Genomic DNA, 11,830 nt, shown 5'->3' with positions numbered 1-11,830 from the left:
GCCTCCCAAAGTGCTGGGATTACAGGCATGAGCCACTGTGCCCGGCCTATAACACATTTTTAATGTATGGATACACAGATATTCCTTGACTTATGATGGGGTTGTGTCTTTTTTTTTGAGACGGAGTCTTGCTCTGTTGCCCAGGCTGGAGTGCAAAGGCACAATCTTGGCTTATTGCAACCTCCGCCTCCCAGGTTCAAGCAATTCTCCTGCCTCAGCCTTGCGAGTAGCTGGGATACAGGCACCCGCCACCACGCCCAACAAATTTTTGTATTTTTAATAGAGACGGGGTTTCACCATGTTGGCCAGGGTAGTCTTGAACTCTTGACCTCAGGTGATCTGCCTGCCTCAGCCTCCCAAAGTGCTGGGATTACAGGCCACTGTGCCCAGCCGGGGTTATGTCTTGATAAACACATCATAAGTTAAAAATATCATTAGCTAAAAATGTATTTACTATCCCATAAACCCACTGTAAAGTTGAAAAATTATATGTCGAACCATCATAAGTCAGGACCATCTTTACTATATTTTACTAATCTCCATGATGGAGATTTAAACCATTTACTTTTTTTTGCTTTATAAACACTGCTGAAAACATCCTTGTATTCTTACTTTTATACACTTGTCTAATTGATTTCTGAAAGTGAAACTGATAGATCAAAAGATATGTAGTATCATAAGCATGATCTCAGCAGTGTGATCATAAGACAAAGCCTTGAAGAGATAGACAGGATACAAATGGATGACATTTTAACATTCTGAGAGACAAAGAAATGCAAAGTCCACTTGAAACAGTGAAGGAAGTTAGTTATAATATCAGATGCATCAGTCTTCAGTACAGGTTGAGTATCCCTTATCAGAAGTGCTTGGGACCAGAAGTGTTTTGGATTAAGATTTTTTCTGATTTTGGTATATCTGCATACTTACTGGTTGAACATCCCTAATCGGAACTCTGAAATGCTTCACTGAGCATTTTCTTTGAGCATTATGTCAGCACTCAAAAAATTCTGAATTTTGGAACACTGTGGATTTCAGATTAGGGATGCTCAATGGGTATTCTGTAACTTGAAACCAGGAGACATGGACTGATGCTGCAACAGGAGGGTACTGACACAGCAGACAGAAAACAAAACGACATTGCTCCAGGTATCTGGAGCCCCAGTTCTGACACCCAAGTAGAAGTCTCTGGCTGATGTGAAACCTATCCAGCTGAGAATGTATCCCCAAATTTCCTTGGGAAAGCAATCCCAAATTATTTGGGATGACATAACTTTTTCCTTAGTGGATATGTATGCATTTTAATCCTCGGAAGATTTAGAATTACTACAGAAGTGATGAAGCACAGCCCAGGCAACATGGCAAGACTCCATCTCTACAAAAATAAAAATTAAAATAGGCATGGTGGTGCAAGCTTGCAGTCCCAACTATTTGGGGAGGTAGAAGGACTGTTGGAGCCCAGGAGTTCAAGGCTGCAGGGAGTTATGACTGATTGTGCCACTGCACTCCAGCCTAGGCAACACAGTAAGACCCTGCCTTTCTTGGGAAATGATGAAGCAAATTAAGCCTAAATTTTAATTTTTTTTTTTTTTGAGACAGGATCTCACTCTGTTGCCCAGGCTGGAGTGCAATGGTATGATCTTGGCTCACTACAGCCTGGACCACCTAGGCTCAAGTGATCCTTCCATCTCAGGCTCCCGAGTAGCTGGGACCACAGGCATGCACCACCAGACCTGGCTAATTTTTTAAATTTTTTGTATAGATGGGGTGTCACTATGTTGCCCAGGCTGGTCTTGAACTCCTGGGTTGAAGTGATTCTCCTGCTTTGACCTCCCAAAGTGCTGGGATTATAGGCGTGAGCCACCATGCCAGGCTATTTTAATATTTTTATATTAAGAAATAATCAGTATATATTTATATATTAAGTTATTTATAATGTTTAAGAGAATTTGGCATATTAGAACTACGTAAGTATTTGGGAAGGTCTGTCTAAAAATTGAGATATTTAAGGAATTCAAATATATTAAACATATAACTGCATTTAAAAATACTTATGGGAATTAATTTCTTAGGGAAATGTAATTAATTAAATTATAGCTCCCCAAGCAATGAAAATTTGTTACACACACACACAGATTATAAATGAAAAAAAGCTCGTGTTTTAAATTTGTAACTTTAATAAATTGAATATTATGTTTTAAAACCAAAATAATTCTGAATCTTTTTTTTTTTTTTTTTTGTTTTTGAGATGGCGTTTCACTCGTTGCCCAGGCTGGAGTGCAATGGCGCAACCTCAGCTCACTGCAACCTCTACCTCCTGGGTTCAAGTGATTCTCCTGCCTCAGCCTCCTGGGTATCTGGGATTACAGGCACCTGCTACCATGCCTGGCTAATTTTGTATTTTTAGTAGACATGGGGTTTCTCCATGTTGGTCAGGCTGGTCTCGAACTCCCGACCTCAGGTGATCCACCTGCCTCGGCCTCCCAAAGTGCTGGGATTACAGGTGTGAGCCACTGTGCCTGGCCCAATTCTGAATGGTCTTTATTGTGCACAAAGTTTTCTGCACAAGACTGTGGATACCATTAAAAACTCATATTAACATGTAAATTTCCAATTTTGAGATATGTTGCCCAACTGCTCTCCAGAAATGCTAAATAGCTGTGTGTGAGTGCCATTTCTTCAATTTTTGTCCACAGTGGATACATTTTTTCAATCTTTTTAAATCTTGGCCAAACAGACAGGGAAAACTGGCATCTCTTGTCATTTTATTTTGCAATTCTTTACAATGAATTTAGGTAGAACATCTTTTTATGATTATTGAATTAAAAAATTTTTTTAAAATAATTTTAAAAAATTATTGTTTCTTGAAAATTGTAAAAGCTGAGTTTGACTATATAACTGTGTAACAGAAATGGCATATTTTAAAGATTTTTTTCCCTTCAGATTATGGTAACCCAATTTATCATAATAAAGTAATCATAAAATTCAGTGGTTTTTGCTATAGAAATCACATCTACTGCATTTAACTTTTCCCCTAATTTTTGAAATGTCCTATAAAATCCTTAAGCATTTTTACTATTGCAGCTGATTATATTACTCTTCTCTCTTTTTTTAACCCGGAAAATGTGTAGAGGCATGTATTACTCTTAGATAAATCTATTCCTGAATTGCCTGATAAATGACTATATTCTTATTGTATCATATCAAGATTTATCTGCCCATGCTTTAAGAGTAAATCCATTCTTTTTTTCTACAAATGTAAGTGTAAGATACTGACCAGGCCAAATGGGTAAACTGTGAATCAACAGAGCATGCTACCACTTCAGTATTTATAGATCTGAATTCTTCAAGTCTATCACCAAAAGCGATAATTTCAGTTGGACACACAAATGTGCTGAAAGGTAAAACAAACAAACAAAAAAAATCAGTATTCTCCAAATAGCATATACCTAAACTTTCAAATGACAATTTTTACAAATACCTTTAATAATAAAAATGCACATTAAGAATCATTTTATATTTCAACCTTTTCAAAACTGTCATTTGATCAAATATTTAATAAAGAAACATATTACAGAGTTCTCAACTACATCTCAATAAACTTTCTTATTACAACTTAATAGATCAGTAGTCAACCAGTGTTCCCTTCTCCCTTATAGCAATAGCCACCCCCATTTTATTACTTTTATTTAATAATACCTTTTATTTATATAGTACTTTACAGCCTTCAAAGGATCTATAAACATTTTACATCATTTCACTATTTTTTTTTTTTTTTTTTGAGACGGAGTCTCGCTCAGTCGCCCAGGCTGGAGTGCAGTGGCGCGATCTCAGCTCACTGCAAGCTCCACCTCCCGGGTTCACTCCATTGTCCTGCCTCAGCCTCCCAAGTAGCTGGGACTACAGGCACCTGCCGCCACGCCCGGCTAATTTTTTGCATTTTTAGTAGGGACGGGGTTTCACTGTGTTAGCCAGGATGGTCTCGATCTCCTGACCTCGTGATCCGCCCGCCTCAGCCTCCCAAAGTGCTGGGATTACAGGCGTGAGCCACCGCGCCCGTCCACTATTTTTTTTTATATTCCTATACCAACCCTATGAACTAGATGCATCTATCTGTATTTTGGAGAGGAGGCAATGTTTTCCAGTACCCCCACCCCTCCTTTCTTGATAAGGTCCTCTTCCACCTTGTCTACCAGTCCTGTGCAACCAGGGATTTTATACCTTAATGTCAGAAGGCCATGTTTAGAGAATATTACTAGGGTGGCGTTTTTTCAAACCATGGTAGGGACTCCTTAAATCAACTGAGTTCTAAACAACATTTTTAAAAAGTGAAATCGAATAAAAAATAGGAGACTATATCATACATAGTAAGGGTAAATTATGAAACATATGTTTGTATATACAAATACATATATATGTTTGTCTTCAACAGTGATATTCAAATTATTTAACAACCTTAACTCAAAGCTGGCTTTTGTTCTGGAGGTTTCTGAAAGGGACCAGGCAGGAGGACTAACTACTTGGGGAGCGAAGGGAAGTGGCTATTTACCACATGATATGAGGGTTTTTCAGCATTTTAAGGAGCATGGCTGTGCTGGTGCATCCAGATGGAATGTTGCTGTATATATATGTGCCTGTGTACTGGCTGGCAATGAAAAATGTATTTCCTACTGTGAGACATGGTCAAGAAAGTTTGAAAAACATAGACTTCGGGCACAAGTTCCTATCAGAGACCAATACAGGATTTTAACATGTTTTAGCTGTTCAGGTACAGCACTGTCATGTCCAAGTAGACAGTTCTAATCTAGGATGATGTCCCTGGAAACCTGGGCTATAAAATGTATTTTAAATATTTTCTAAAGGGTAGGAATGGTCAGCCTCAGCCTTCCTTTTTTTTTTTTTTTTTTTTTTTTTTTTTTTTCTGTGGTAGGGTCTCACTCTGTCGCCCAGGCTGGAGTGCAGTGGTGTGATCTCAGCTCACTGCAATCTCCGCCTCCCGGGTTCAAGCAATTCTCCTGCCTCAGCCTGCTGAGTAACTGGGACTACAAGCACCCACCACCACGCCTGGGTAATTTTTTTTGTATTTTTAGTAGTGATGGGGTTTCACCATGTTGGCCAGACTGGTCTAGAACTACTGACCTCAAGTGATCTGCCCATCTCGGCCTCCCAAAGTGCTGGGATTACAGGCGTGAACCACTGCACCCAGCCTCTGCCTTTCTTCTTATTTCAAGGAATGCTACCTAGAGATACATTTGACCAACTTCTTAGTGAAGACAGAAAAAGTTTTGGCAGGAAACTGAAGGGTTACGTTTTTAACTTTCCTCCTTGTAGACTGTGGCAAATGCCCCAGAATTCTTCCTTCTCTAACCACGCACAGTCCAGCATTACATGAAAACAGGAAGAAGCTATCTTAGCTCCTTGTCCCAGAAGACCACTGCTAACAACATGCTCCAATTAACTATCTCTTACCCATTATGGAGTTATGAATAACAATGGAGAAACACAACATATTTTTCTGCTACATTAGACTAATTTCCAAATTCAGGGTGTTAGTCGTATATATTTAACATACATGTTAACTTTCTGGTTTTATAAACATGAATTTAGAAGGCCTGTCATTTTTTATGTTTACTGAAATTTCTACTTCTGGTTTCTATTAGAAATTAAGCTATACTTAAAAAAATCAGGTCACAGTATGAGTTGATTAGAAAGAAGCAAGTTCTTACTAATTTAAAAGATTATATATTATGCAGACTCATAACTTTAGTCTCAATGTAATAATTTTCATGAGAATTCTTCCTATTTGGCTTAGAGCGGGGGTTGGCAAACGGGTCAACAGGCCAAATCCAGTAGAAAAAAATTGTTAATCCCTGGCCTAGAAACAACCTACAGAAGTGAGCTTAAGTATACCCTCCCTGCAAGTTTAAATATGATCTATGTGGTTCTAGATTAGTCCTAATGGAAACAGTGGCAAAGATAGAGGAGGAAACTTCTAGTTACTTTTTTTAACCAAAAAGTAAGTTCCAAGAGAATAAAAGATAAAAATTGACATAACTCTTTTTGGTCTCTTTTCACTTTCATGAGTTTTGAAAAACACTCAAAATAGTGTTTTGCAAAATAAAATTAAATCCTTAATGTGAATAAAGCTGTAGGAGTATTTACTTTTAGTCAACTTTCTGCCCATATACAAAAATGCTCACTGTCACAAAGTTAAAGAAAGATGAGAAACCCCACAATAAGCATAACATATACACAGGTGTTATTCCTTATTCCTTAAGCAGTATATAGTATTTTCAGCAAAATGTTCAAATCCCAGAAAAGCAACAGATGCAGCAAAGAATAAAAATGGAAAAACCACAGTTACATGGTATCACTAGAGAAAATGGCTTAATTTTCTTTTTCGAGAAGGAGTCTCACTCTGTTGCCAGGCTGGAGTGCAGTGGCGCAATCTCAGCTTATTGCAACCTCTGCCTCCAGGGTTCAAGTGATTCTCCTGCCTCAGCCTCCCGGGTAGCTGGGACTACACCACACCCAGCTAATTTTTGTATTTTTAGTAGAGATGGGGTTTCACCATGTTGGCCAGGATGGTCTTGATCTCTTGACCTTGTGATCCGCCCGCCTTGGCCTCCCAAAGTGCTGGGATTACAGAATTATTTTTCTAATTAAGAGGGATACATTAAAAAGAATTATGGCATAAGTCTTGCTATTAAATGCTTTCTAAAATATTATCAGTCCATTTTCTTGCCTTAGTAGGTATAGCTTAATGAATATATTGTAGCTTTCCTCTAATTATTCCATTATAACATAATCATGTAGACATAAGTATTGAGGTCGATGTGTTATGACTCTGAAATATATGGTAGATGTTACCTTTTTAAATACATTTCTTTACTTCAACTTGCCTTTTTAAAAACCAAGAGCTGAACAAAATTTGTTTGATATTCCTAAAAAACAATTGATAAAGACTAAGATTTTACTAGCTGCTATTTACATGTATTACTTACAAATCAAGTGGGTAGAAGAAAAAAACCAAGTATTTCCCACGATAATCAGTTAACTTCAGCTCCTTAAATTCTCCATCGATCACAGCTGTTCCTTCCCAGTAGGGCGCTGGCTTGGAAACTAAGAAAGAAAAATACATGATGTTCTGTAACACTTAGAAAGTTGGTGGAATGGTAGAAGGACATCTTTAGAAAATCACTAAAAATCAGGGCTACCTTTAGATCTCTTTGGCAGTCTGGTGAAGCTTACTGACTTCTTAAAAGAGTGTTATTGAATGCAAAAAGGAAAATACATAGAATTACAAAAGAAACCAATTGTATTTAAATGCAATTATCAAAATATTTTTTAAAATGGTGATATCATAATACACGTGCTCTATAACACTTCAAAACTGCAAGATCTAGTCGTGATCTGACAACTTAACTACCTAAGATAACGATGAGTGAAGATGGTGTTTCAGGATACCTGCAATAACCATAATGTAGCAAGAAAATAACTGTGGTTCTATTGGTGAAAGGTATAAGTACTGCTGAAGCTACTGTAGTTTGTTGCTGACATTCATAATAGAAGGAAACACTAACTTTCAGATGGGGGTTAGTGAAAATAAATACTTTCTTCCCCTATTCATGCTCACAGACCCCTTAAATTCCACCCTGCACTAAATCCTCCTGGATACTTCACTATAGCCCTGCTTCAAGCTGTCAACTTCCTACATTTCAAATAATTAGATTCTCCTTTCTCTAATGGAAGTCTTCCAGATGTACTAATTTAGTTCGTCCAGCTTCTAACATACACATGGAGGACCTGCTGCAGATGAGGCTACACAAAATGAGGAGGGAATGTACAAATACGTCAGGCTAGAAGTGTAAAATCCCAGACCATGGGATCATTTTCCTAGAGGGCTTTGAAAGAAGACTCCCTTGAACAGGTTTCAAGTGACCCAATGGAAACTGAACAGTTCATGCCGCTGTCTTGTAAGGGCATACAGTAATTTTAGCTAACACACTTAGATAATAATGCACCTTCATGCTCTGTTAACACGTTCAGATAGCACTTATACTTTCAGAGCCCTTACAAACACTGAGGTCAATACTTGCTTCCAAGTTGGCTAAGGTTCCTAGAAAGTAAGGCTTATACTTTTCTGTAACAGCCACCATTTATGGTCACTCCGAAATAGAGACAAACAACATGAATTTCTCTTAAAAATTAATATATAACATATGATTACTTATCTTGAGCCAGCATCCTACCTCATATATATAATCCTGATCTGATTAGGTAAAGGCCAGGAGGGAGAAATAGACAGAAGGGTATTCAATTATATATACTTTAAATAAATTACTTAAAATGCTACTTAAGTGAAAGGTTATAATAATTTTCATGATCTATTACAATGATGCACCCTAATGATTTTAGCATACTGGGAAAACCATATTTGAAAAATAAATTTTGTTCTGAAAATTGATTTTGGAAATATTTGGTTAAGAATGCTAGTTACTTTGCTAAGATCTATAAATGGAATTCCCAAAGCAATCCCTTGCATTTATCAAAAAAAACACAAATTGTCTTGAATATAAATTTCGTAATTAACATAAAGATTCTGGTAAATGCAGAGAAGTACAAAGAATACTTAAACCCTCTCTCTCCATAACTCCCATCAACTTAACTACTGTTAACATTCTAATGTCTGTTTTTCCAGTCTTATTTTTTAAAATTTTATTTATTTATTTATTTTTTTGAGACAGAGTCTCAGTCTGTTGCCCAGGCTGGAGTGCAGTGGTGTGATCTGGGCTCACTGCAACTTCTGCCTCCCGGGTTCAAGGGATTCTCTTTCCTCAGCCTGCCCAGTAGCTGGGATTACAGGTATGTGCCATCACACCCGGCTAATTTGTGTATTTTTAGTAGAGATGGGGTTTCACCATGTTGGCCAGTCTGGTCTCGAACTCCTGACCTCAGGTGATCAGCCAGCCTTGGCCTCCTAAAGTGCTGAAATTATAGACATGCGCCACCACGCCTTGGCCTTTCCATGCTTTTTTAAACACAAATTTGCCACGTTGCATCCCTGCCTTTTTTTCCTCCTTAAAGGAAACAGTAAATTAATTATAAAGTTTTTGATATTACTAAAAATTATTTGAAAATATAGCCTTAATGGCTCCATAATAGTCTTTACTAACAAAAGTCTTTGTATCTTTAATTCTAGATAAGCCTACATGTGACAGAGAAATGTAGTAAACAACTAAAATGTTAAGTTTTGCTGGTAAAGGGAAAGCTTTGAAGTAGATTTGTTTCCTATGGAAAATATATGTAATGTAAGTAAACACTTAACTGGTTGACATACTTAAAATACTTTCCTAGGCAAGTAAAACCAGTAGGACTTGGAAATACTGTGATTTTAAAATTTAAAACTGGTTTTCTTAAAAATCCCAAAGTAGGCCGGGCGCGGTGGCTCGCGCCTGTAATCCCAGCACTTTGGGAGGCCGAGGCAGGCGGATCATGAGGTCAGGAGTTCCAGACCAACCTGGCCAATATAGTGAAACCCTGTCTCTACTAAAAATACAAAAATTAGCCAGGTGTGGTGGTGCGTGCCTGCAGTCCCAGCTACTTGGGAGGCTGAGGCAGAAGAATCACTTGAACCAGGGTGGCGGAGGTTGCAGATTGCCCCACCACACTCCAGCCTGGGTGACTGAGCGTGACTTCATCTAAAAAAAAAAAAAAAAGTCCCAAAGTAGTTAACTTTCAGTAAGTAAGAACTGTAAATGTTTAAGAGGACAAAACAGTTTTTCTCATTTATCACTCCCAACCCATCCTAAGTCATAACAACATTCCATTTAACTCTAGGGATTCAGAATTGTGAAGCATTACTTTTTTCACTGAATACTGGCATGGAACATGCTGTAACTGAACCATAAAAGCCAACTGCACACCTACAGAATGTCAAATGATCTGTAGGAAAAGCAGGTTACTGAGTAGCAAGCAAGAGACAGCCTTTATCTATAGCCACTGTTCACTTTTGGTTAACATCCAGATGTAGCAGGCCACAACTTTCACAGTATCTACTTCGTCTGACGTGTCATTCCTGAAAGTGGCCATTAGCTTTGTACACTGGACAGAAATGCAAATAATCAAAAACCAAATTGGCAGGACACAAATTTGCCACGAGGTTTATCATCAACCCAAATGCATACCTCTAACCTCCTTTCCCCTCATAAGTACACTCTGTAATAGGTTCTTCATGTCTGAGAAACATAAGGAATATCCATTAACTACACAAGCTTTGGGGAAGGTGGCTTTTACTAATAATCTTTGTAAGATGCAAACAAAAAGGAAGAAAGAAAAACGAAATGTTTGACCTCCCGAGCACTGTGTTTAGCAACTTTTCTGTTTAATCAAACTTTTTGTGAATCATTATTCAACCTATCAATGTCTTCCTTCGCTGAAACAGAACCTGAAAAAGACGGGATGTGCTGCAGGCACTTTGAGATGTTTCAGAACTGTTTCAGTTTGCCCAACATCCTCGATGCAAACTCGGGACTAGGGCCACCCACTTTCCCTCAGCTGCGGCTTTTGGGGTAACCACTACCTCTTCTAAAATCTGATCAGTGGAAACCATACCTTTCTTCACAGCTAGAACTCCCCTTTATTCCCTTCCCCGCCCTCCTAGGAGAGAACCAGGCCCGCCCAGGGCCCGGAGGCAGCCTAGGGGGTGCCGCCCAAGCCCAGACTTCGGGGGTGTAACCGGGGTACACGTGTCTCCGGAGTCTCCCCTCCCACCCTCTGGCGGGACGCCACCTACTCTTGGCTTTGCTTAGGTGCAGGGAGTGGTCGGCGACCGATACCCGGGATGCCTCTCCCGGGTACACTTGTCCACCAGCGTAGAAGTGGCACTCCTCTTCGCGGGTGCGGGGCCTGTCCTCAGTCTCCCAGCCCCGCACAGCTCCAGCCGGCAGCAGGAATAGCAGTAGCGGCAGCAGAAGCAGCCTTCGGTGCCGGCCTTGGGCCGGAGTTGTCGCGGCTAGCAGCGGCAGCGCCTCCATGACCACGCGAGCGCAGAAACACGTCCCTCGGCGCGAGCGCGGCTTCTCCCGCCGCCAGGCAGCTACAACCGCGTGCACGACGCCCGCGCGAGCCGGGGCGCGGCCTCGCGAGACCTGCTCCGCCCCCTCCCCCCCAGCTCACCGCCCCGCCACGTGGGCGCCGGCCCCGCCTCCCCTCTCCCAAGCCTGCATTTGCGCCTGCGTCCCGCGGCGGACCAGGCTCTGGAACGTACTTCAACTCTGCAAAGGCTGCGACAAGGTCTCCTGAGCTTCGCGCTGTTTTAGACATCCTTCCACGCCTATCTCTTCCACAAAGCCTCACCACTGCACACAGGCCCCCACAAGCGGAATCTAGCCTATGTGCTTGTGAATGGCTTGCATTTTATACTTCTAATAAGCTTTCTAAAAGTCACTTAACATTTTAAAAAATTATGTTTGACAAATCATAATTGTATACATTCGTGGGATGCAATGTGATATTTTGAAATATGTATCCAATGTGGGATGATTACATCACATTAATTAACTTATCCATCGCCTTGTTTACCTATGACTTTTATGGTGAGACATTTCAAATTTACTCTTATTCATTTTGAAATACACATTATTATTGACAGTAAAATTTACCCTGCTGCTTACCAGAGGCTGGGCAGTAGGGAAGGCAGGGAGAGAGGGAAGGAATGGGGAGTTAGTTGTTGGTCAAAGGTTACCAAGTTCCAGATAGGAGTAAGTTTCAAGATCTAACATACATTTACTAATTTTTTTCTCGAAGTGATTTGTGTGAACAGTGTCATGAT

The 11,830-nt window shown here is 39.8% G+C and overlaps 1 protein-coding gene across 2 annotated transcripts in view; it reads right to left on the bottom strand.

Moving 5' to 3' along the window:
- PRDX4 (peroxiredoxin 4) overlaps positions 1-11,146 on the bottom strand; it is a 19,784-nt gene extending 8,638 nt beyond the window's left edge. For both annotated transcript variants that reach the window (XM_011935104.1, XM_011935105.1), the window contains exons 1-3: positions 10,793-11,146; positions 7,002-7,119; positions 3,275-3,391 (exon numbers count right to left, since the gene is read on the bottom strand). In XM_011935104.1, the coding sequence (XP_011790494.1) occupies positions 3,275-3,391; positions 7,002-7,119; positions 10,793-11,033 (476 nt within the window). In that variant the 5' untranslated portion in view covers positions 11,034-11,146. The remainder of the gene's footprint in view (positions 1-3,274; positions 3,392-7,001; positions 7,120-10,792) is intronic.
- Between the last annotated feature and the right edge of the window lie 684 nt (positions 11,147-11,830).

This window comes from Colobus angolensis, unplaced genomic scaffold, assembly GCF_000951035.1.
Source record: "Colobus angolensis palliatus isolate OR3802 unplaced genomic scaffold, Cang.pa_1.0 Scaffold140, whole genome shotgun sequence".
In the NCBI taxonomy this organism is placed as follows: Eukaryota; Metazoa; Chordata; class Mammalia; order Primates; family Cercopithecidae; genus Colobus; species Colobus angolensis.
This window is presented reverse-complemented; position numbering and strand designations above follow the sequence as displayed.